Source organism: Clavelina lepadiformis, chromosome 2 (genome assembly GCF_947623445.1).
Source record: "Clavelina lepadiformis chromosome 2, kaClaLepa1.1, whole genome shotgun sequence".
Taxonomy (NCBI): domain Eukaryota; kingdom Metazoa; phylum Chordata; class Ascidiacea; order Aplousobranchia; family Clavelinidae; genus Clavelina; species Clavelina lepadiformis.
Genome location: NC_135241.1, coordinates 15,006,832 through 15,034,111, shown reverse-complemented (window position 1 = coordinate 15,034,111; position 27,280 = coordinate 15,006,832). Strand labels below are relative to the sequence as shown.

The following is a 27,280-nucleotide window of genomic DNA, read 5'->3' as shown; positions in this document are numbered from 1 at the left end:
ATTCTTAATATTTATTAAACCTTTCTTAGAATTTTTAAGTTCCTTTGGTAAATCAATATAATATGACATTTTTAGAAATTTATGGTTAAAAATGTTAAGATAATGAGCATCAATAGAATCAATTATCCACCCTGAACCTTCACTAAGTCAGTTAACAATTTTTTCTAATATAATTGATTTGTTGTTTTTTCTAATATGTCATCAATTTCATTCTCATTATATATTCCAAGTGCCTTTGTCCGGAACAAAAATCTACCTTTGAGCACTGAAGTCGAGTTAATCGATGCCAACCCGAGCTTTGCCCATATACGATATCCCGATGGAAGAGAATCAACTGTCTCTGTTAAAGATCTCTTAAACAATCTCGCAGGAGAAAAATTTAATGGTTGAGCATACAAGATCAAAGGAAAGTGACTGTTTACAAGCTGCAGCTGCAGGGTGAACCTGTCGGGGAAGCAAAGCCAATTGCTGTGCTATTTGTAATATATGTTCCAAACACGGCCTATATCGTATCTGAATGAATTCAACCTTCTTTAAAATTGAAACTATAATTAGGTTGAAAATTCCACTTTATTGAAATGCTGCAGATGTTCTTAACAGCCACACTTTTCTAACTGTATGTTACGACTCAGCAGTAAGTATAAGTACATAATACCCTGTTAATGCTAGGAGAATTCAGCATAAACCATATCCATTCTTTTACAGCTCCCGGAGAAAAGTTGAACAAGCGCATTTGTTCATGGACAAATAACCCATATATTATAACGGATACGTATAGCTGTACGTGACAAAAGCATTCTCCAACATCGCGCAATATTTGTATATGAAGCCAGTTAAAAACAGCAAGTTATACTTTAACAAATACCAACTATATATATATATATACGAGTCAGAGGATAGGTTAAGTTAATTTTTAAAAATGCTGACCCATCCAACGATACGGTGGTGGAACTATTTCGTTAGGCGTAACTTCTGATATATTAAAAGGTCAAAGAACAACAAATGACCTTTAATATTATAAATGCAAGAGGCTCGAAGCTGAAGTTGTAGAAGATATGTGGATCAAAACTTACATAAACACGATTGAGTTAAATAAACAGCTCAACGGTTATTCGGTAAAATGGAGTAAGGTATTGGCTTTCAGCATTCTACGTTTGACGTTGTAAAACGAAATTTAAATCTTGCCGGTCTTGCGAAGAAACAAAAAAAAGATAACACAAGTAGCAACGTGGCGTTGCCAAAATCACTTTCTCTTGTGTACATATCTACAGAAAGTCAACAGACACAGACAAACTGAAAATAAAAACATGATTATTGTCAGAACAAAAGCATTGGTTTCTTGTCATGGTATTTCACTCAAAAAGGCACATTACTCGTGGAATGTTGTCGCACAGTGGCGTTGACACACCACAAGTCACAATGATAAAAGTTTGTTTAAGGCTAAGGTAAAATGAAATACAATCGTGAAAGTGTATCCTTAAATTGGAAAACAAACACAGAAACATACGCGAGGCAGTTATGCAAAACAAGTGCTGCTTATTCAACTGGCAGGTCATACGAATACAAGTTGCTTCTCTGAATATTGACATGGAAATATTTCCGCATTAACCTGAAGGTTGATAATGCATCACAGTTTGAACACAATATATTACACATATCTATCAAAGTAATGCTGTGAACATAACAGGTACCCGGGAAATATAGCATGGGAACCATAACAAAACTTGTAGCCAAAGTTAAGATTTTTCTTGGAGATCGAGTATTCTCTCCTATCACCCCAGTTGTGCATGCTTATTGGCATCATTTTTTTTCTTTTTGTATCGCGTCGGTGGGTGATTTCAGCTTATTTGCCAAAGAACTTCTTATTGAGAAGAAATATAAGCAAGTTAACATTAATACGTGCTCTTCCATCGAACATCTTCATCACAGAAACACCTTCATATTGGAGCTGCAACAGGTCCTATTTTTTTTTTAAAAATTGACTATTTAGTGAAACACCACATCGCCGTCAATAAATTGAGTAGTTTAAGACCATCTGTTGCAAAAGTAATTATATCAAGACAAGACTGTTCTACTGTTTATTGTATGTACTAACTTGAAACACTAAATTGACTTTTTCCATGTTCACTCCCAGAAGTTTTGCTGAAACCTGGAAACGTCCAACGTCATCCTCATTTTGTACGATTTCAAACATAACATTGCGGAATCTAGATACCAGCAAGAGTAACTTTACTACCCATGATGCAGTTATTATTACTGTTTTAGGGAGCTATCTAATAGTACAGTGGTTCCCAAACAGTGAGGCGCCAGAGGATGGCAAGTGAGGCTGAGGAGTTTAAGATTAAACAAGATATTTTCTAATTTGAATAGAGAGCTAGCTTTCTATCATAATTTCTTGGTTCAATGCCATGCTTCATTCTACCAGCTATGGTCTGTTAGCACTCTTTCGATATTTTTTTCTATTATTTTTATATATTTTATTCTTTCTTTATCAGCCACGAATTTGGTGAGACATAAGAAAAGTTGTATGTCTGAACTCCAAAGCGAGACTCGAAGAAAAAACTTTGAAAACCACTATAATAGCATAACATATTCTTTAAATTTCGTAAACATTACAATGGTTAAGATAAAAAAATTTCTAGTCACAACTTAAAAGCACAAACGGAAAAGTAATGTTTGCAAATCCAATAAAATATGAAATAAATTTGGGCAAATATTCAAATACAAACGTACTGTGACGAATCCAAACTATCTATTTCAAGGAGAACTTTCTTCCTGTGAAGTTCAGCAGCAGTGTATTTAATGGCGGCTGTTTTCTTTTTCTTCTTTTGTGCTCTAAAGATTTATAAGACAAATTATTACAAGATATAAAAGAAATACATTATAAAAAAGTGAAAACATATCTTACTTGCTCTTGTTTGCAAGACTTGCCAAACAACTTTTGATATATTGATTATAGTAGTCTGACTGCTCTTCAAAGAATTTAGCTTTCTGATCAAGTCGTTCCATATTTTGCTTTAACTTGGTCAATTCTTGCTTCCTTCTTTGACGGTATCTTCTTTGATTTCGAATATCCTATTAAGAAAGCCACATGTAACAATACGTCAACTAATAGTTTCTTATACCAGAATTACAGTTTAAAACTTATTTTGCAGAAAGTTAAGTGAGCAACTAGGATCACATTACTGGTAATCACTAAATCAAATCAGTCATACCCGCGCTATCATATTCACGAGTGCTTGATAGTTATTTTTGGAAGAAACAATTCCTTGGTCCTCCAATTTTTCAAGATTTCGTTTCACTCGTCTCTTCATGTCCTCCAACGGAAGTTTGTTTTCATTCAGAAGAGACCGTGTGCGAAGCATTGATTCGTCATCGTCTTTCTTTACTTCTTCTTCCTTTCTCTTCTGTTCTTCCAACTTTTCAACATTTCGCATATGTTCCTCTTCCTATAAACATACATATATTGGAGAAAATATCAAGACAAAAATTCCATCTATAATATTTTGAAAATTGTACCCAGCGGGCAGATGATACATTACATTACTGACGTGCAATTGTAAAACTAGATATATATTACCTGTACCATAGTTAAATATATGGTTGCCCTAACTCAAGAGTTCTAAATCTTTTTTTAATGCAACCCAATTTTTTTTCATTTTGGATGCTCACGACCCAACTTTTTCCTATACCATATCAGAAATTAATGGACTGTAACTGCATTTCGTCGCAATTTCCAAAAACTTTCAGGAAATCTAAGTTAGTTCCCAACACTAAATCGCTCAAAATCCTAATACACAACACGATAAAATGTCGAACGTACATAATCAAACATCGAATGCTAATATGTAACAAAGACATATTTATTGTACCAGCTTACTGAAGAAAAACCCTTTTTGTATGCACCTTTCTTTAAGAAAAGGAGGATTGTTTCTTTGTTGTTTCATCATAAAACGTAATATAACACAACACAAGCTTATCAAAAATGTCACATATTGTTTAACAATAGTTATGCCTTTGCTGATTAAGAAACTTTTTTGTGCATTGCGCAGTTTCAAGCATGCCATATCAAAAACAAAACTAAGTAGTTATGTAAGAAATGCCTAGCGGCCCAAATACGGGTCGCAACGAAAAGATTAAGTGACCTAACAAATAATGCACGGCGACCAACAGAGCTGGCCACGAGCGCATTCCTTGCTTACGAGCGATCTCGAGAGAGACGCTCTTTTTTCAAAATGTGAACGGAACCATGAGTGTGGTCCTTTTAAGGGTTTTTCGGTCGTCGCTCTTTTTTTGCATAAACAAAGCTGTAAACATATAAAATGGATTCAAAAAGTCGTAACACTACAATTTTATGTGGTGAATAAAAAATAACTGCTTTGAGACTAATCTCACGCAAAACTCTCGCTGCACAAAGATAATGGCAAAAAATAAACAATACAATAATACGCAACACGAAGCTCGTCAGAACCATGTGATGGTGGTTCAATATAAACGCTCTGTTTTTTAAGCTGATAGCAATGGTCAGTGAGGCTGTCACGCTGTCTTTATTGATATAACTTAACCGATATATGCTTTGAAGGTGAAGAACATTAAATTGTTGAACGTCGGCATCTACAATTCTAGGCTGTTCCTAACATTCTATTCGTCTATCAACACTTGTCACAGATGTGATCAAAACAAAACTCTTCAATATGAGATTTTAAGAAATTTCCCAACATTTACAACAAATATTGATAAGCAATTACAGTTAGACACACGTAATACGATGCAAATTTGCAACATTGCCATAGTGAAAATTTATTTTAATTGCTAAAAAGGGCGGGAGCGTGAGCGACACCTATTTTTCGTTGACGATCGAGAACGATGCTCTTTTTACAAGAGCAGTTGCCAAGCCCTGACAACCAATGCCTTAACTGTTTAAGATTATTTTCTGAAAACTAAAGCTAATACTTTGTAACATCTGGGTCGGGTGATTTAACACCTATTGTTACTCTTGAATATTTTGCTAATAGGATTCAAAAATTATCTCTATAATCTCTATAACAGTAATATATCATCACAATGTTTTGAAAAGATGAGCTTGAATAAATTTGAATGCTGTATTTGTAACCTATTAAGGTAAATAACGTTTTATGTATTGAAAAAAATTTATCTTCAACGAATAGCCTAGGTACTGCAATATCTACACTAAAATGCTGGAAAATATCTGAGTATGAGCAGTGAACACATAAAAATTTAAACCTTTCTAGCACTAAGAAAACAACAAATTACATTTTCTAAAGAACGTACGACATAGTGGGCAAAAACAAACAACATTAAAGCAGAAAACGTTCACTACATCTACGTAAGCAAAATTTGCTTTAATTAGTATTGCTTAGTGCCTTAGTTCCTTACTTGTTCTTCTGTTGCTGGTGTTTCCAAAACCTCAGTTAAATTTTCTCCAGACTGAATGCGAATGATATCAATGACCATCCGCTTAGTCCTAAAATATGAATTTAAACTGTTCATGACACAATACTATATCAATTAAGTATTAAGAATAGCTACCACAACAAATACGAATATAAATAAACAATTACCGGAGAAGAAGATTTTTTACGTCAGAATCATCATCTTCTTTGACATCAACTCTACTGGCAAGCGTCAACGACACTTCGCTTTTAAGAAGGTGATCCATTTGGTCATTGTCTGGTCCTTGACCACTTGTATCACCTAAGTGTCAACAACATTCTTAAATTAGTCTAAGTATAAGATAGGTATAGTGGTATAATGCAAAAAAACAAGTTACAGTGAGAACAATGCATGCTGGTAAACATGTTATGACTAAAAAAGTTTTAAATACTTTCCTACAACGTTATTCCAGCATTTCTGTCCAATGCTTTATTAAACTTTCAGGAATTTGAAGTATATAATAGTACAAAATAGGTTTAAGAGTAAATGCTTATGCACAAATGTCATTTCAACAATGGTTGGATACAGATACAGCTTGGTAGTTGGTATTATCAAGAGCATGGTCTTCGATTGCAACAAAAGCGTTCACACGTAGGCTAACTATCAAAATTCTGTCTAAGCTTTAAGAAGTTCGAAACAACAAAAGAATTGACCAAAATGCAATGATGAAAAAGTGAAAAGCCGTATAGCAAAGAATGAGTAGTAATTAATGTGTAATAGTAATAATAATTACATGTCTCCACTTTAATGCGACTAGTCTATAGGCTGTACAATATACAGGCATTATCTGCAACTAAGGATGTACAACACAGAATAATGAACTATACTAGAATAATGTAAAATAGTTTATTCCGAATCCAGGATTTCGAATCCTATTCTAGAACAGCATAGGAGTTAAAAAATCTGAGCACCCGCAGTGCTTTTGTTTTGCTTTTGCAATAGGCTCACAAAATGATTTTGGTTCACGCAAGTTGACAATTGTCAAACTGACATGACGGACGGTTTAATTCATGATGATTAACACACCAAGTGCATAGCATTGAAATGTGAAATAACAAATGAGAGCAACATCTCCTGCACGTGCCAATGAAAACCTTCAATTACTGTATATATAGAATAAAACCGGTTCCGAAGATTCGGAAAAATACGAACATTTGATTCGAATCTTTTGAGATTCGGTTCTTTAGGATTCGTTATTCTAGAATGTACATCCATATCTGCAACATAGACTCACAACACCTACCACAAATCGCGAGATTATGTAGATAAATTGAAATAAAATAAAATGTTTGCAGAATAAAATGGTTGTTATGAATACTGAAGCTACTTAAGGTCTATGTAAATTTTGACCAATTTCAGAATGCACACGTGTTGTATATACAGTGTGAACTAACCAGTGACATTCTCACGAAAACATCAACACACACACAGCAACGTTAGTGTAATAGTATTCACCACGCATTCAGCCGTATTTAATTAACGTTCAACGAATTTCAATTGCAGATATGATAACCTCAATGCTTGTTAAAATACAGGCTAGACTACAGCTGCAAGTTAGATGTATTACATGTAGGATTATTCAATTTTAGATTATCCAACATTCAAATGGTACATATTAGATTTGCATGCTGCCGGTTAGTAATGAAAAGTTATGCTACCGTAAGGCTTACTACACCCATGCAGAAAATAGAAGCAATAGCTAGCATCTACTGTGCATGAACTTGTTACCTGCACGCTTTGGAGACCGATTGACTATTGGTAAGCCTTAGAAATAACAGTTAAAACAATAATTGCAACAAAAAACAATTCATTTGTAAACATAGTTAATAATCACTTAAATGTAATGAGAGCAGCACTATGTTTGCAATTCTCTTTCCACATACTTGTACTATATATTTTGTATATGCGTAAAGAGTGATGTTTAATGTAAACCAGTACTTATGCTCTTTGCTGGACAAATATTTAGTAACGCATTCCTATATTACTGCAAGATTTCTAGCAAACAAATTAATCTTCTTAAACTATATAACTAAATAAGTGTGTAAAATGTAAACTTTTTTTATTCTTCTTAAACCTCTTTTCATGGCTTTCCAATACTTTTAAGCTGATAAAATTTGTAGTTATTACAAAAATTGGCTGAAATCAGTTTTGCATTAAACACATAACAAAATTTGAAATTAAATTATAACACAGTCATGAAAATAAAGAAGCTTTCTGAAATTTCCAAAAAAAATAACAAAACAAAATTTGCAAACAAACCAACTTAAGACAAAGTGCAAAACGTTTCACAGAAGCATACCTACTAAAGCTGTTACATCTGGAACTTCACCTAACTCTTCCAACATGTCATGGAGAGGATCATTTGTGTCCGGAGCAATTTCGTCTTCGTGCTCCAGTAGAAGCTGCATTAATCAAGCATTAATGGTTAATAATAAATAACTTTCAAAGCAGCACAGAAAAATGTGCGTATGTCAAAGCCACACTGGTGTTGCTAACTTATCGAAGCAAAATATATCGAAAATGAAGAATACACAAACCCGATGGGTATCGAGCATCTCCTTCAAACTAATGAATATAAGAGGCTTGATTAGAAGGACGGCATCGCTATATTCATCTATGTTGTACTTTTCCTCAGGCTCAGGAACATTGCACACAGCTACGAAGAATGTTCTGTACAGAAGAGTAAATTTAGCTTAATTCACATGTCGTACAACACACTAAACCAAACTGTCCAAGTTTAAATTAGTTTCCGTTAGAAATATTTCGTGTTGCAAAAAATAAAAAACAACACTTACTTAAACCTTTCATATGCCTTGGCCATGTATGAATTGATTGAATGAAGGTGATCCATGTCCCCAGCAAACTTGTGTCAAAATAACAGCAGCACAGTGAGCAACAAAAAACTTATATCTTACCAAAAATAGAGATACAGTACAACTTACTGTTTTTCCAGTACTTGCAAACTGGAGCACTTTTGCAATAGATCCGAGATTGCGCCTTTGGTCATTATTAAGACCTGAGGCGCCTGCTGATACGTCAATAATGTCAAAACCATCAGGAGCAACAATGGCAGGGTTCATATATCGATAGTAGATGAGGTTGCCAACCATCTGCAGCATGACACAAAATCCACTTAATGCAATTAGTATAAATCTTAAGCATTGGAGAAAACCAAGAAAACCATGGAAGTATTATAGATATCTTTTGATTAAAAAATTCAAAAATAACTTCTTACTTTTAACACTTCATCATCAGGGGTATCTGGAAATTTGTTTTTGAGCAAATTTTGCAAGCACTTGGCAATGTACCTCAAACCATAACTAAGAAAACATATAAGCATGATATATATACATTATAAATAAAGTTAACATATATAATATACATAACGCAGTGCATTTACTTGAATTTAAATCACCATGTAAACTCTAATATGTGAGGGACTAAGTGCCAAATTCTTAACTTACGGAATTTCATCCACAGAGCCAAGTATGGCATTCATGAACGCTTCAGTAACTGTTCTTAACTGATTAATAGACTCTTCTACCTTCTTTTTCACCTCATCATGCTCCATAGCTTGTGTGGTGGTAACATCATATGGAAGATCACTGTAATGAAAATCAAACAAATAATGAATCAAGAGCAAAGCAATCTTTATCAATTATATTCAATCAGAAAATAACACTCACTGCGTTAACCAATTAATTCCCAAACAACTTTGAGTTATCCAAATTAAGAGCAAAGGCAAGGTCAACCATTTTATAGTTTTACTCACGAAGCCTCGCCAGTTTCAGTTTCTTTCTGGCTTATCCAAGCTTTGTAAATCTCCACAGGGCTCATGTTAATGTTAAGGGATTTATTCTTCATCACCTCTTGTACCTGTTCATTCAAAAAACCACGTTTAGAATTAAGATATGTCATTATAATAAAGTTGCACGCATGAGAATGAACCAATTAGAGAAAATGGGAAAGCTATTCACCTGCGGAGCAAGTATAGCACGAAGTGAACTTTGACCCTTTGCTCCTCTGTTAAAACTCACAACCATTTTAATGACAAGTGGATTTCCGGTTGCAATCTCCTTTACTTTGTCCACTTTTGACCTAATGTAATCATATTTTAGTAAAATGTAGCGAACGCCAGACGATTATCAGGAAAATATTATTAATTTTATAGCTTGCTTCAACAAGAAACTGCTATCTAGCTTTTTTTTCTATTAGGCAATATATAAAGAAAACTAAAATTTAAATGAAATGCTCTTTTTAGATTTACATGCTTTTTCTGATTGCTTGCTTCAGTTAAAACCTTACAATTTGTCATGCTTTTATGCTAGGTTATAAGAATCCATTTGTTTTACATGACAAAAAGACAATATAACCAATACTAGTAAAAAGAAATACAGTGGAGGCTTGTTAATTTGAAGCTGAAGGGACCAATCAAATTTAGCTAGTTACAAGTTACCTGCAGTTAGTAAAATTGGCAGCAAATAACTGTGAAAGGATCATAATAGATGCATCTTGATAAAAAATTAATACTTGCTTGACCAAAAAGCAGTAATGGCACTAAACGCAGTGCCAGTAATAACCAATTATAACCATAAAGCTTACAACCCCCGACCTTGCTTAGGCTAGACAACGAAAGTGTAACTTTTCTGGGGTTACCTTGTCCTTATCCAACTGCTTTTACATTGCTCGGTTGTGACAGCTTCAACTTGGGTTCTTAATTGTTATAACACACTGAAGTCCATGAAACAGGCGAAAAGGCATTAAATTTTGGATTACTACATCGTTTGATATTCCTTGCCTATGACAACTCATTCCTTTGAGATATTGGAAAACTTCAAGTGATCAGTAGTTGTTCGTGTACCGGTACACGGTTCAAGAGTTATTCGAATTAACCAAAGTTGAGTTAAAGAGCTTTCACTGTATTTTAAAATTGTGCACCAATTAAAAAATTCTCGAATGCTAATTGTGCCTACTACCGGTCAAACAAAAGACAAGCAATGCAGTAAAAAACAATACCAGGAAATTTTTTATTATGTGCTTGTATTGCTTTTTAGCTGTAAAATTGCCATATTACGTCAGAATAATGGCAACATACCAAGTAAAAATGCTATGAATCCTATAACAACAACTGTATGCTACAAAGAAGTTAAGTAAACAACATGATAAAAAGTTTTGTTAGTCATTGCTGCTGAACTTTTACTTGTAAAAGAGCTTTGTCAAGTTATTAGATTTCAAATACCGATGCATACAACTTGATCAACCTGGCATGATCAACTTTATGAATGATTGCTTCTTCAATTTGAATAAAATGCATTTCTACATGCTGACGTAAATATCAGTATATGGACTTCAGCTAATAAATACTACATGCAAATACTTAATATGCAGCAGCAACCAAATGCTTTGGTGCAAATGTATGGTCACAGCCTTTTTAAGACACATGCGTTTACTGTTCACACTAATGACACAAAAATGTCTGAGTAAGCGTGGCCATTGATAGCAAACTTACCCCTTTTCAGAATAGCCCGCTATGTAGCTACAAACATTGCAATAAAACAAATGGAAACTTGTTTTGTGACACTTTTAATATAATTGTAATTTTGTTATATAATTGTTAATTTTGTATAGTTTTCATTTTTCCTGCCTACGAAAGTATTCATCTGCGTAAGTTGTGGCTCAAATTAACTATTAAATATATCAACCGTTGCCAACATTTTTGTTGCGGTCATGGAAATTGCTCTGAAAATTATCACAAAGTTGTAATGTATATGCAATGTAGTATATTTTGTACCCTTGTACAACATTATTTGATTCTAAACTTGCAACTACAATTCCATGCTAACTTCAATTAATTTGTTTTCATTTAATTGATGAAGTAGTAGCAACCCGTTTTATAAAGCTGTTACTATGAACATTAGAGATTGTGGAATAAAAACTCACTCAATTTCTTCCTGAAGGGCAGTTTTAAAAAGTTTCAGCAGCAAATATTCCTCTCTTTGGTTTGAAGCATAATTGTAAACGGATAGAACGACAGCTTGCATAAAATTTGTTGAACGAGTGGCAGTTATTTTAAAAATCAATTTTCCAAAATATGTTGGATTAGTCTAAAAAACAGAACAAGAGATAAAAGTATGTTGGACAGGATAATAAACAGTACATTTATAACAGATGGTTAAAGCAAAACTGGATCACTACAAACATGCCTGTAGCAAATAGAAAAGATGCTGGTAAGCTTCCAGTCTTGTTCTGTTTGATTTGTTAAGAGACTTCAATCCAGTTGTTGTTCCAGAAGTTGTGTCACCAGCAGCACCTTCTTTACTGGCCTTCTTCTTTAGATTCTTGCTGTGGTGGATTACATCCTGCAGAAAATCAAGGTATGAATTACATGTGAAAAGTTTTGGCTTATATGGTTGCTGGCACCAACAAAGTACCTGCAAAGTAATCCGATTTTTAACAAGCAATCCAATTTTAATGTCCATCGTGTTGAGTGCTTCTTCCAGCTCATTGTTTGCTTTAATGCACTGAACAACTCTTTTCTTTAAGTCCTGTAGCTCTATTAATTTGAGAAGTGTATGATGAATAGGCAGGCTATAGAGAAGTTAAAGCTCCCTTACAAAAAATATTTAAATCAATAAGAAAGCTGACATATCATTATTCATTACCTATCTCTTCTGCAAAATCATTTGCTCTCTGGTCCAGCAGATGAATAAACCTCTGTACAACTGGTAAAGGTGGATTTTCTACACCCGCTGTGGAAAACATCTCAGTTTTAAAAGTTAAAATATCAAACAGTAAAAAATGTAATCACCAATAAATAATTAATTTATTTGGGGAGCAGGCATTGTCGATTAATTTGTACACAAATGCCTATCAGACATTGAAATATGTGCCCCAATCATATGAAGATAGCAAATATTGCTTGCATGGTATCATTAATTACTAGACTTATGACACTGCTAAAGTCTCGATTGTAGGAAAATTACAACAATCTATTTGGTATAAGTTTATATTGCCATCACAGCAACTACCATGATAACTTGTGCAAGTTATTTTAAAAAATGTATACTTTTGGTTTAGTGCTATTATATCATCAAGATGCAATGTTTTGATTTTGTCTTATTAATAGTTTGCAAACTGCAGGCGAGGTTAAATTGATTTGTTATTGTTCAATTAAATAGATGCAAAGAGCATATATACGTTGGAGGCAAAATTCTGGATAGATTCGTAGTATATTTAACTGCTGACTGCCAGCTGAAACACTGTACTCTGAAATGTACAGCCCACTATTTCTGATTGTGGTATAACCTCGTAAGTGAAAATGTACTTGTACAACATAGTAATCTTTGTCAGTCTAAATTCTAAAACCAAACATTTTCGATCAATAACAACAGAAAAAAAGCAAACATGAAGAATCTTTACATTCTTTGCACTTACTTAAAGTCTTGTAATCATGTCGTGCTTTGCTTGACCTGAACCATGCTTGCAATTTCACAACGAAGTTTACCTTCATAACAAAAATACTCAAGATTAATGAAAAAATACTATGCAAAATATAACAAAATATGTTGCAATTACAAACATTGTCTCTGAAGTACTGCAAACGCTTGTTGTACTTAGCTCTTGCTAACCACATTCTTGCGCATTTTTGCATCTGTAAACATGACAAACAGTACTTTCAGCTGAAGGAAAAATTCTGTTTTCATTCTCGTCACGCTGACTAAAGTGAGTATCATGTCCAAGAACAAATTAATACTTGTATCTTCCAGCTGCACAGTTAAAGTTACCTTGATTATAAACTCGACATTGTCACGAAAATATTGCAACCTGTCATTGTATTTCTTCCATTGCACGTAACCACGCCAGAAGGACTGAATGGTGATTATTGCAGGTAGCTGAAAGCAAAATAAAAATCTCTTACGCTGTAGCAGTAGATCTATCAGCCAAGTTAACAAACAGCCGTGGCTTAAAATTTTAAGACAGATTTTAAGTTTACCTGATTGTGAATAAAGTCCTTTCTTTCCACATATGCCTTCTTTGCTAGATGCATCCTTCCAAGCGCTTGTAATTTGATGACAAAATTTTCATTATCCCTCCACAGCTGAGCTCTGTCATAAGCAGCTGATACCATGCTGATGCATTCCTAACAGAAGAGAAATACTTAAAATAAATGTTAACATGCTCAGAAATAGAATGAAGAAAGACTCAGTTGATCTATAAACCTTGTGTAAAAATAATTTGTTGTAGCTGTTTACATTTTGTATATTTTGCCTAAACTATACTAATAAGTTGTATGAAACCTGGATTTCTTCTTTGCTAAGTTGAGCTGTATTCGGATTAAAACCTTCAGGCTCATCCCATGATCCATTCAGGGTTTGTGTGTTGAAATAGTACGTGTCCCCTTCTCTGGTCTTGTTAGCAACCCAAGCTGTATCTTCGAAACCTTAATTACACTTAGAGTTACCTACATTGGTTGATTAATTATCATTATTTTTGTTCAAAGCGATCTCAATTTTTACTTTTTTATTTGTCAAGTCTTTTAGAAAACGCGATCCCATATCCCATTAGCTTACCCTCTTCAAGCCTCTCGTTTCTTACTTCCTTCAGTTGTTCATGATAGGTTTGTGCACATTCATTTACAAGCGCTGAAAGGGCTATGTCAGTGTGTCGAAGCATTTCATATGATTGCTCCCAGTCATCATCATCAAGGGCAATATTTACAGCTGTTACAGCCGAGGCCTCTGTGGTGGGTTAAATAGAAAGTTGTTGTAAAAATTATATGAATATGACCATTTACATTTTTATGAAGGGAAAGCCATTTCGGACAATTAGTTCACTTCTTGCAAGAGTGCAAAAACTTATGCAAGCCTTAACACAAAACCATTATACGTTCAGCATCTATAATAATTGGTATCACATCTAAATAAAAACATGGAATATATTGGAACAGGGTGGTCCAAGACTGCGAGTTTGAAGGGCCGCATTAAGGTATGAGGAAAACCTTGCGGGCCCAAATAGGGGAAACTCCAATGTTAGCAAAGGATTGAATTTACTATTCTTATCGACTGATGCTTTTTGCTGCACTGCTAATAACGCACTTATCATCGCATGTATGTATCTCTACACAATACTGTGACGTTAGCCGTAAAAAGACATTACCATCCTATAATAATCACACATTGACTTGCATTCCTATGATGTGCGACTTATCACAGACTGTGGCCAATGCAACCCATTTAAATAAAATGCAGGTGTATTTTAACAGCTGGGGATTTTGCACTGGAAAATACAGTGTATCAAAACTCAAGTATTTGTGGGCCACACACGGGCCGCATGCCAGGGTTTGTACCACTCTGTATTGGAAAAAAATTCATGATTATTATATAACATATACATTTCTTTACTTCACTGACGTTTAATAGCCTGCTTTGTCTGGTGGTTAGCAGTATCAATGCATTCTTGAATTTCTTCAATCCAAAGTTCAGCATCAGGATCACCACTATCCTTTATCTTCTTCTCTTTCTTCTTGTTCAAGAGACGAAGATACTTAGTTATATTGTTTGGATCAACATTAATCAGTCCAAGAGCTGGATTTTGCAGGGCACGAATGACAGCATCAGGATCATTGGATGATAGGGCGGAATTCACTTCATTGACTGCATTTATTCCTGGAGAAAATCACAACTATTAACTAAAAACAAAACTCCTATGCTCCTTGAGTCTTCCATCATGAATACTTCTAGCTGGCATAGATTAATTAACAAACAATCCTTTCCACAAACATCTTTACATACTTGCATGCTCTTCTTGCACTTTGGAGTTGATATCATCCACAGTTGTTTGTATGGCATCTAACGTGAGGTATGTGGAACCTTGTTTTTGTTGCTTGAGCGCTTCCTGCAAAATTAACTAACTATAAAGCACAGCTATAGCAATAAATTTATTGATCATTACTAAAACTAGCATCATTTGTAGCATGAACATCAAAAACATGCAGATGAATTGCATTCAATGGTAAAAATGAAAGCAAAACACTTTTGAATGTTGACAGTTACTCAATTTACTAAACTGAATGTGTTCTGTACAAACACTGAATAAACCAAATATATATATGACATACACAACATCGTGTTTTGTTTCCATTTTCTAAACGTTCCAATCCAAGATCAGGATGTTGCAAGGCAGCCCATATTGCCTCCACATCACCAGCCTCTAATTCATGATTGAGGGTGGCAAGAGCATTGAGATGCGGCAAACAACTTGATATTTCATCATGGGTTAAGTCCTAATGTAATGAAATGATATTAGGTTGCCAATACTGTTAGTAACCAGCTCTTTAATTATTATCTACTTGGACATTGGTGGTTAAAATTGCAACTATACAGTCCGGGAAAATTGCTACTGGTATTGGCTGTAATTGTATTATAGGTTATAACTAAGTCAACAAATATTTCCTAGAATGAAAAAAATCACCACCTGGCCATTCTCATTTCTAAGTTTTATCAGTTCTTGATGATAAACTTCAGGAAACCTGTCAAAAACTTCTGGAAATCCTGCCTCTGGCTTTTTAAGTTCCTTGACAAGTTCCTCAGCAGAGGCCGTTTCAACAAGAAGTGAATTGATATTAGATACAGCTTGATCTCCTGCATATTGCAAAGAAAAAATACAAAAACAACTCTAAAATGCATCACAGCAAAAATTTAACAACCGGTACCTGTACTATCAATTGGTGATAATATGAAAAACAACAGAACAAGATAATCGAATGTAAAGCCAAAATATAGATATATTACAGCTAGAGAAATATGGCAGAAGCAACATAAAATGATTCAGAACATCACCAAACAGGAAGATCAAAAACAACCAATAACAAAATGTCTAGAAATTTACAAACATGAGTTAAACATAACAAAAGTACCTATGAAGGAAATGGTTCAGTGAACATAACCAGTAACTTAAATTTGAATAAAAAATATACTCATTCCATTGGTTTCTATATGAAATGCAGGTTACTTACTTTGCTTTTGTTTAAGAGCGAGTTGGTTTGCTGTGTTAATAGCGCTCTGAACTTCATCCTTGTCTAACTTGCACTGAGGATCATCAGAGGTCTAAATAATACATAAATAACATGCCAATAAATATAAATATTGTATGTATGTATTGTATGTACTTCTGTACATCATACACAGAAGTATTTTCCTTTTTATCCTGGTTAAAGATAAGGAGTGAAGGGCAACAAAGTAAAGTTAATAATGATAAATGAGACAAAAAGATCTACTTTGGCGTACCTCTCTCTTTGTAGCATAGTCTTTTTTCAGCTGCTCAATATACCAGGATAGATTATTGGGATCAACATTTGAAATTCCCAGCTTCTTTAGGTGGTCAAGCATATTATCCTTGGTCTCATTATCAAGTTCAGAATGCAAATTTTCCAGTTTGATATCCACTAAAATTACACAGTACGTAATGAGATGTTATCATATTCACCTTCATATTTACCTAATAACAATCATTGATTAGTCATACTCACTGCGACAGTCACAAGACATGAGTTTGAGAGCAAGACCCAAGAAAACTTACGATTAATTTTGTTGACATTTCCTTGCAATTCAGCATGTGTCAACAATTCTTCATACATATCTCTTTCTTCATCTGGTTTGTCCTTAATCTAAATCCAATGTAAGATTAGTTTTCAGGTTGAACTTGACTGAACCATTAACTGGATAAAATGTTATTAAAGTCATTGATATGTGAAACAGGTATTATCATTTCCACAACACAGCATGATATGTCAATTACAGTTGGCCTCCTGCCTGGATAATACTCTTCTAATTTAAGCTAAGCCTAAAATTCATTCAAATGGAAATTTTATTATTTGTCACAACGCTGAGAAAAGATTAACTTCATTAACATTAAAACATTAACCATCTCACGTACATTCTCAAAAAATCTTATTCTTACCTTATTTTGAGCTGCTTCAGCTTTTGCCAGTTTTGACACCATCAAGCGTTTCTGGTACTCATCTGCGTTAACGTCATCCACAGTGGCGAGGCAAGCAGTCGGATTTTTCAGAGCCAACATCGTAGCTGCGGTATCACCAGCATCAAGCGCTTCATTAATGGCAATTACAGCTGCGTGTACTACAAAATATAATGTAACAAGTATAAGTACAAGAAGTTAAACCTACAATAAAGTTAAAATTGAAAGTTATCTCTTGATTAAAAAATAAAAGTTTATCTTTAAGAAGTTTACCAAGGTTCACAAGTTTGAACCAAAACTGTCATATGGCACATTGGTGGATGTTTTGTGACCCAACCTAGCATTTTAACTGCAGGTTAGTTGTTGATGTCATAAACTGTTTGCTTGGTACTGAGTTACTCACATGCTGCTTCATCAACTGACAATTCATTTGCAAGGATTCCTCCAATTTTGCTAAACTGAGGCATCTGTATTCCATATTTATCCAACTCTTTACGCATATTCGACAATTCTTCCTCTGAAAAAGTCATTGTTTGTGTGCTAAGTTGTCACATACACAGCACCAAGTAAAAAACAAAAGCATGCAAAGTTGAAGAATAAACTGCATCACTAAAACTTGAATAGCCATAACTATTGTCAGTTATAAAGCAAATAATAATCAACCAGTGAATTCTGCAATTCCATACAAATCCTTCATTTGAGGAGCCAAGCCAAGTTTAAATAAATAAAGGCTGAGGGCATGTATACAATAGATTGTTTTTGGCATGTTTTTTCTGTCATAAATATCTGTTGTTTCAGGATAGAATATCTGAAATATAAAAGTGACGTTTTAAACAACACTTAAAATGCAAAAAATAAAGCTCTAGTAATGAAAAATTTTTACAAACATAATTTGCCTGTCATGGAGACTAAAAAGTTCAAAAAAAAATTTAACTAATAAATTATAACACCACAGTTTGGTTAAAATTATATACATGCTAAAATAGTAACTACTGTCACAGTTGACAAAAAAAGTATGATAATGTGCTATACTTTCAAGTAAGTAACAAAAGTAGAGGCTTTCAAAACACCACAATTGTACCACTTCCTTAAAAATGAGGTCACAGTAAAGAGCAAAATCTTGAGACAAGGTGTCAATACACCATCATAGCCTTTATAACTTAAATTTATACACACTGACTTTCTATCTATTTTACTTTTTAGTTTCGGCACTTTGGATTCTTGTGTTGCTCAGTTGATGTGCTAAACATTGCCAACAACCCCATTATCCCAAGTCTAAGCTAAATACTTCAAGGTTAACTTTGAGGTAATTAAAAAAATTTAAGGCAAAGTGAAAAAATAATTAACATAAGGAATGGTTAAAGATACTTGATAAATTTCAGCTTCAAAGCTTGAAACAAAAATGAAATAAACATTGGACGAAAAAATTATCTGAAGGTCTGCAAGTTACAGTCAATCACAAATTGAATACTTTACGCTGCATGCCATTATTCATTTATTTATTGATCAATTGTTTTATCTTTATTCTGCATTCTTAAACGGATAAAAAGAAAACGAAGTTTTACAATTTAAGCATGCTTTATGCTAAACAACTTACTGATGGTAATCCAACTTTTGCCATTGCCCTAAAAAAGTGATTGATGTTGTCAGTGTGCTTGAAATGAAGCCCTTTCTGGTGATATTTTGCCATATCTTTGTCATATATTTTACGCAAGGGTATAATATCTGAAGCAAAGTAGTGTGCCAGCTTTCCAAGAAAAACGCCATTTCTCAAGCCTTCTTCCAATTCCACACTAGGTGGCAAGTCTTCTTGTAGGCAATATTCCATCCACCTGTGAACAGTTTGAAAACGTTTTTCAAAGAATTCAAAAATGCTTCAGCAACACACTGACTAAATCTCAAAATTTTTTCCTACTAAATTATTAGCAAACACAGGAAAGCTCCAGGGTTTAACCCTCTTAGCAACCTAATGAAAAAAATCGTTCAAATTAAAATACAATTACTTTGGATATCTACCCGCTTTTTACAAGCCGAAATTACACAATAACTTATGTTAAGTGATAAATGTATTTTCTAGAAAATAAAGTATTCCATGCGAAAAGGTCATACTGTTTAGCTTCTTCCAAGTGGCAAAGGTATTCATACGCAGTTGCCTGGTCCCTGAGATTATCCATTTCTTCTGCTGACAATCTATCATCTTTGCCAATGCCTGCAAATATAACAAAGCATAATGTAGCAAACAACAATAATAAGTAATGTAATAACATGCGTAATACAGTACTACAAATTTAGGCAAAATTTGAAAAACAAGTAAGTGTTTCTAGATCACTAAGTTCAGCCATAAAAAAATGTGCAATTTGCGTATACTTACCATAATCAATTGCTTTTAACGACTGCCTACGATGCAATGAAGCATGCCCACTCCCTGTGCTACTACTACTAAAACGACGACGATTGGGAGAATCGTCTTTCTGCATTTCCCCGACCATGTATATTAGAAATAGCAAAACAGGTAGATGAACTATGCGCAATATAACAACCCACAAGCAAAATAAAGTAGCAAGGACGTCTAGTTGATATAATTTCAAGTATTAAAAGAAAAACCACCTATTAAAAACCAACAACATTACAATCTAAACGTTAACGGACATGGTCGTTCACAAAGTGATAGTGCATAGGAACCGTTTTATTATGACCTTCAACAAGGCAGTTTATGGTCCTTTGATCTTTTAAAGAGGGAGCAAAACACAGAGCGTCACATTGAAAAGAAAGTGAAAGAAAATTTCTCAATAACAACTTGGCCCAAGGGTGGTACGAAAAATGTTAACATACAAACAATTCCTTTTATAAGAGTTGCAATAAACGCAATTTCCTTTCGGTCAGCATAACGCCACATTTCTACGATTGTCCTCAGCTATCGTTTACAACGCGGTTGAATGCCGCAGAACTTCCTTAAAATTCTGTATCTGCAATCTTCAGTCACGAACGGCTAAGTTCACTAAAAAATAAGCATTTCTGTAGAAGAATCTAGTATCCATATAAAAGCGACTGTGTAATCAAGCACAAGGCAACGCTCAGAGTATAGCCCACATTGTGACCGCACAGGACAATTTCGAATTGGAATATTCAACGTACAACATTCTACTGCATATCAAAGTGCGAACAAATAATGGCAATATATTGTATGCCATTACTCAAGACTACTGAAAAAGCGAATCACGTAAAAACCATAAAGCATTTGCTCAAAGAAAATATGACTAATTTATTTTTAAGACAATACCAAAAGGCGGTTGCTCACTCGCAGATCAAGCAACAAATTACGTGCTTAATTATCCAGATAAAAACACTTGCTTTGAAAGCGTAACGCACAGCGCGACAAGCAATTACAAACTTTCTCGTCTCACACCTTGTGTCATGTTGAAACGCGACACGCTACAAGAAAACTCAATTCAACTTGTTGGCTTCGCTTGTAATCAAAGATATTACGCAAACCAAATTTAGGTATTTATCACTGCTTGAGAGATTCTACTAAAATGTCAGTAAAAAATAAATAACGACAGAGTTCATTAACAAACCCAGAACATTACGTAACTCTGAACAACCGAGTTAAAAAATGCACTCGGTATTAACATTTACAATTAATTCGGTAGCTCCAGAGTTTGTGTGCGATTTTCTTTTTGCAACGTTACTTCAGCCGAAGCAAATGTGCAAACGACGACGCCGATGCATCACGAATGTCTACATACAGACGACGTTTTCCTGGCATTTATGGACTTGCTACTATTTACTGCAAAGAAATCTTAAAACAAACCTGCCATAAACACCTTTTCGCTAACTTACAACATTTGATTAGCACTTGGGGCCAAACTCTATATTGGAGCATTATATTATATACGACGCGTTCGTTTGTAAAACCTTTATTAGTGTCAAGCTACCTTGGACTACCACTACTACGCAAGGGATCAAACATATCAATACGTATTTCCGTTTTCCTCAGCTACAAACACTGCCACCTGACATTGAATAATATAATCATCAACCTGCGATCGTGCACTGTATGGTGTGCATTATGACTACACCATAGTAGGACTGCAAACGTGGAAAATTTATTAACAGCGTTTGGTGCGATCTCTCTTCAGCTGTAGCAATTTTCATTGCGCGTTCCTCAAATTTGATAGCAAACAAAAGTAGCTAGCGACAACCCGATTGACATTATTCCAACACGACGGCAAACACAAATTCAAAGCTGTGTGAAAATGAATCATCTTTGACATGTATAATTTGTGCAACATACCATCAGTATGTCAGCGACAAGCTTTTAAACAAAGAAAAGCAATTCACTGTAATACAACGAGTAAACAACCTCAGCGCACGTTTTCTCACAACACTGTGACAATACACTTATTTCTTATAAAAAACTTAGGGTTGGAAATCTTTAGACATAAGTGTAAAGTAAAGGTTCTTATCGTGTTTGCTAATTTATTAAAATATAGACTTCTTTTAAACCAAATACCAATAAACAAAAAGCCGAATAAGCCGTTACCCGTATTGAAGTTTCTGCGTTAGTTTTGAATGTAGTCATACAATTTTATACACATTGCATTAAAACCCGGCATAAAAAGTAACGGACGTAAGTTTCTTAACACAGAGTTGGCTAAGTAAAAGAGTGCTTTCCAAAGACGCTTGGGTGTGGTTAAAACAGTAAATCTTTCATTACTTGGAGCTATAATAATTACCCTATATTCTGCATATTTAGCTCCTGTAATGTGCAATACTAATAACGCAATAAATCGTGACCGTCTTTTCCATGCAATCACCAAACATGGAATTGTGATGGAGACAGCGTCCAAAATCGAGTAACAGATAGTCTTTTGATACACACAAAGCAGCTAATTTTAAACAACAATTTTCTTTTGTAAATCACATAATTTCATTCAATATAGGCAATAGCACGACTGCAAAAATAATAACAACTAAAAACGAAAGCGGTTGCGCTAAATGAGACTGGAGTTAGTCGAAAAACGCAAGGCGAAAATATATTCGGTAGAGCGTACGCAATGTGTGTGCGTATTTCCGGACTCTTTCATCGAAGAGGAAAGAAGCAACACGTATAGAATGCAATAAAGTTGCTGAGTACAGTGGCCGCAAAGCAAGTATGCGAAGAATAAACCAATCAGTTTCTCATAATTGCCTATACCAAAATCAGTACAGTATGATACGAAAAACGTTCCAATTTTCATAACGCGCAGCATGACAACAACCCCTTAACATTCATCACCTTGTTAAACTCTGATAAACAAGCATCGCTGATCACGGCGCAATCGTTTACAAAGCCAAGTATGTTATGGGCCAGTATGAATATACTGAAAACAAAAACACTGCAATATGATTAACAACCCATGAAAAGACTATTGCACTAACCAACCTCAAACTTTCAGTGCAGTTTCTAACATGAGTTGCACATGACTAACCTTAGAAAACACAATGCGTTACAGATTTTAATAAAAGCTACCGGCTAAGTAAAGCAATTAAGCTAGTTAAATAATAAACTATCACTATAACAAATAAAATGCTAATGAAACTAAACCTGAGCAAAGTAAATTGTAGAGCGGACAAGGCAAAACACAGCTGCCACTTTAAACTACTGTAGTTTTGTAGCTAGTCTGTAGATATAGAACTACACCACATGCTGAAACATTGCACACTTTATTTCTATTCATCAAAAAGAGAAGTCAGGAAACAGCCAATCACCCTGTTTTGGTGAAGTCAGAATTTGCTGTCAAATTTAAATTGGGCTGACTTTAGCAATTTTGGAAAGGACTAAAGGGACATTAGTGTTCTGTTCTTGCGTTAACAGAATAACACCAACTTCATGTAAAGGGCCAAAAGAGTTGATAACAAAGGAACAGAGTAGTGCCAGAAACAAAGTAAAGTAACTGCATGCAGACCTTTGTTTGATCTTGTATCAACTGCTAGAATTACTATTAATGCAGAGCGAAATTTTAAACAATTGGCAATATCTGTACATTAAGAGATATAACAACCAAGAAGAAACGTAAGTAGTCTCAAGTGAGGCAGGAATTTGCAATAAGAAAAATCATTTCAAAACTTTTATTTGTATAATTATATACAAGTTTCTTGTTACCTCATGTTGAAAAAATTAGTAAGTTAAATATTATTTGTATGTATAATACATTGTAATGACCAATCTTGATCATGATAAGTAGCAAACAGTTGTAAAAAAAACTTGGCTGATGAGAATTTACCAAAACAGACCAATTTTATTCCAAAACAAAGTGTTGATTTGTTTTGCCGAAATGCTTTTAACCAGAAAGCACCAAGTGCTGCACCGTGTAAAACTTGCTTTGATTTATTAATTTTTTCCTGCAAGACTTGTTTTTTTATTTAATCACGTGTAATAAGTTATTTAATGTTGGAGCTTCATTACAAAAGTATCGTTATTAAAGGCCTAGTACATGGGTAACCAATTTTTTCAAAAAATTTACCCCTTGAATTTTTTGCTAATGATTTGCTGTGCCCTATAAAATTAACGGCTAACAACCCAAAAATTGTGATTTTATTATTAATTGTATTAATTTTCCTAAATTTACAAACACACAAATGTTGTCTCAGGAAAGTATTGCAAATATACAACTGAAATAATGAAAACATCACAACAAAAAAATACAAAAATAAAATCAAATCCAGTAATAAGAAGAAAAGCGAGCTCATGACCCCACTTAAACTACAGGCTTCGTACTTACAGCACTTTGGTTAAACATAGCTGGTGTTATACAGTGAAATACTTAGCACTGAACTATTCCATTATAAATTATGCATTTTCAGGCTAATCTTGATTTAAACATAACTGTTTTCCATGTGGGATGCTTAATAGTTTATTCAAATGTGTTTTTATTGATAGTGCAAACTAAACCAGGATCCTATGAAAAAATAGCCTTGTAAAAGTACCAAAATTTCATACAGACTGAGTATTAAGTACCACAATTTAGACTAAAATCAAATATTTAAAATACAACCTACTACTTACATCCAAAATCAGCTCTAGTGTCAGCAGAAGACAGAGCAGCAGACTCTGCTTGTGACAGGGTTGACATATTCTTAGTGAAAATCTTATTTCTTCCAATAAACGGAATTACTTCAGTGACCAATCAGTTTCAAAATGTGAATATAGTTACATTCATCCAACTAGTACATTGCTGTAGAATATAAAAATATATATAATTTAAAAAAGAAACAAAACTATAACAATAGGCAGAAATATCAATATTAAACATGGTAAATTATTATTTGAAAGCAATTAGATAATTTCATTTGCAGTATATATATCTGAATAATTAATATATCTGACCTCTGGCTTACACAAAAAAAATGTTATTGTACCCTACAACAGAAATTGAAGATTTAACAGCACTGTTTGCAAGGCCGGTTTTCACCAATTTCAGAAACTAATTAATGAAAAAGGTAAACTTGGCTGGTTTTACCCAAGCAATATTTACACAAATTGTTTTGTTAATTACAAATTTCGATGTTTATTTTGATTAAAGGCATTTGCACTAGTCTGTAACTTCTTTGATGAAATTATTCACTGAAATTTATCTTGGCAGTACCAGTTATGAAATAATGGTTGTGTTTAAAAAATTGCTATCATAACTTGAAATACTACTGTACCTGTATATAATTATATATATACATATATATATATGTATATCATAAACTGCTTTTTCTATCAAAAAAGTTTTTGTCTAGAATTTATCAAATAACAAACTTTATACACTAACTGTAAAAAAGAAAATGAATAATAGTACATACATTGGCTTAAGCTACAGTATGATTACCATCAAATACAAAAACCATCCAGCAACAACAATTGCCTCTAGGCACGAAACATTAATGTCAATCACAAACGTATTATGTTGGCATGATTGTTAGCAATGGTGCAACTTGTCAACCTTTATTTAGCCATATCATTACAAAATCATTAAAAGTGTCTATAATAAACATAAAATTTTTATGACCACTATCAAATTACTCAAGGTGTCACAAAAGTTAACAAAACTTGAGAAACAAAGACACAATGATACATCTTGCATAATTTGTACTGCTATGTCTATTCAAATCTTTCTCAAATCCTTCTGATTAGTTAATAAGCTTTACTAATCTAGTTGTAGCAAACATACAGAAGTCACTTTAGTTGAAATACACATAACATGAAATGTTTTGCTGCCCACTTTATTGGAAAACATAAATACTACTGCATACTATAGTTTGCGAGCATACCACGCCCACCAAAGTATCGTGTAATCTACAGGCAAACCATGTGTGATGTTTGCTTTTATCAGCTCAGCAATCGCCAATACAAGGAAGTAGGGAAACACAAACAATACTTCCTCTCATCTGATGATACTAAAAAGCTGTTCTTTTTGCGAAATATGGCATAACCGTTAAGAAACTTCTGGAATTACCTATGTGATACTGAAAACATTATTTTATATTTAGAACTTGTATAAGATAGGTATACATATACATGGGTATATAATAGAAGATCAAAATGCAGTTTAGATTGCAGTCTATAATGATTTAGTAGATCAGTTATTCTGGTTATCATTTAGTGATGTATCAATTATCATTAATACATCAAAAATTGTGCTATATATATTGTTTTGACTGTATATTTTTTACGTTGCAAAGAACTAGAGATATTATATCTTCCCCCCAGCTACCGTTGAAGTCTTGGTGACATTAAACTAACCATTGTACATAATACTAAAACACAAAATAAACAATACAAAGAAACAAAAGTATTATGCGTGTGTTGCGTGCCATAATCATTTAGGAGAATGTTTAACTACAACATAAATCTATGACTTTATAAAAGCTAACAAAGTGACAAAATAAAGACCGTAAAATAATGACAAACATATATATACATTTTAAAAACTACCATAGTATATCGTAATGAAATAAATGTGAATCTTAAAATAAAAGCTGGTATAAAATGACATTACATAATGGCTAGTCCTTATTCAAGAAATCATCTTAGAAATGACAAACATCATTACCATATAGTAAGCTTAAATTTCTTTGTCTCTCATCAGTCATCACAAATGCTGCACAACTAAATATGATGTATCAAGAATTTGAAAGGCTTGTGCAAATCATACATGCACAACTTTGGTTAAAGGCACTGTTAATTCCATTTTAATTCAAACAATGATGAAAACATTGGATTCTCGGTCTCACTTTTCAGATCATAATCGAATTTGAAATAGCAAAAGAAGTGCATTACAAATGAATTTTTTTTTGAGATATTGAATCTCTAATTTTATCATTAAGTGGCAGTTCCTGGGCTGGGTGGCTGGACACATGACATTTTTACACTAAATGTGAAATATTTTCATAACCTTAATGCTAAAACGAGAAATCCAATGAACTTCCAATAAATTCATTGCAAAATTCACAAATTTGAAAATTAATTTTTTTTCAGCCATTGAAATCAAAATATCCAAAAAAATTGCAGCAGATGTTTTTCCTAATTTTGTTGTATTTTCTGACATTTTGGTTGATTTTAAAACACAGAGTTTATGTTAATGCAACTCTTACCCATAGTGGAAAGTGTGGCACCTGCATGCGTAGGATTCATCAATGCGCACAGAAAACTTTTTAATCTTCAACACCAGTTTATAATAAATAAGCAAAGAATTAGGGTTTTGTGCATGCCATTACATCAAAATTTGCATCTTTGCATATAAATTTCTTCAATTTCTCGTCGAAAACTGCTATACTTTTCAGTTGAGACTGTTACCACGTTAACTGATGGAGTAGCAAATTA

The 27,280-nt window shown here is 33.7% G+C and overlaps 1 protein-coding gene across 4 annotated transcripts; it reads right to left on the bottom strand.

Annotated features, from left to right (window-relative positions):
- Window positions 1-551: 551 nt before the first annotated feature.
- On the bottom strand, window positions 552-27,070 carry LOC143446740 (ras GTPase-activating-like protein IQGAP1). Of its 4 annotated transcripts, XM_076946518.1 has the most exons (41): window positions 27,052-27,070; window positions 24,479-24,647; window positions 19,540-19,639; window positions 19,028-19,262; window positions 18,094-18,238; window positions 17,834-17,947; window positions 17,413-17,591; window positions 17,032-17,119; window positions 16,740-16,897; window positions 16,469-16,559; window positions 15,928-16,094; window positions 15,572-15,736; window positions 15,246-15,348; window positions 14,865-15,119; window positions 14,025-14,192; window positions 13,752-13,894; window positions 13,448-13,594; window positions 13,239-13,346; window positions 13,034-13,105; window positions 12,889-12,958; window positions 12,117-12,203; window positions 11,886-12,007; window positions 11,658-11,813; window positions 11,395-11,558; window positions 10,964-10,990; window positions 9,432-9,552; window positions 9,227-9,330; window positions 8,919-9,059; window positions 8,690-8,774; window positions 8,397-8,564; window positions 8,250-8,317; window positions 7,992-8,124; window positions 7,754-7,856; window positions 7,183-7,218; window positions 5,583-5,715; window positions 5,398-5,485; window positions 3,216-3,449; window positions 2,909-3,075; window positions 2,734-2,835; window positions 2,096-2,207; window positions 552-1,960 (listed from the first exon to the last, which is right to left on the bottom strand). In XM_076946518.1, exons 2-41 carry the CDS (start codon window positions 24,543-24,545, stop codon window positions 1,844-1,846), a joined length of 5,043 nt encoding a protein of 1,680 aa, XP_076802633.1. In that variant the 5' UTR covers window positions 24,546-24,647; window positions 27,052-27,070; the 3' UTR covers window positions 552-1,843. The 4 variants fall into 4 exon arrangements, with proteins under 4 accessions (XP_076802633.1, XP_076802629.1, XP_076802632.1 ...); XM_076946514.1 differs by lacking the exons at window positions 24,479-24,647; window positions 27,052-27,070 and adding an exon at window positions 19,802-22,410; XM_076946517.1 differs by lacking the exons at window positions 7,183-7,218; window positions 24,479-24,647; window positions 27,052-27,070 and adding an exon at window positions 19,802-22,408.
- Between the last annotated feature and the right edge of the window lie 210 nt (window positions 27,071-27,280).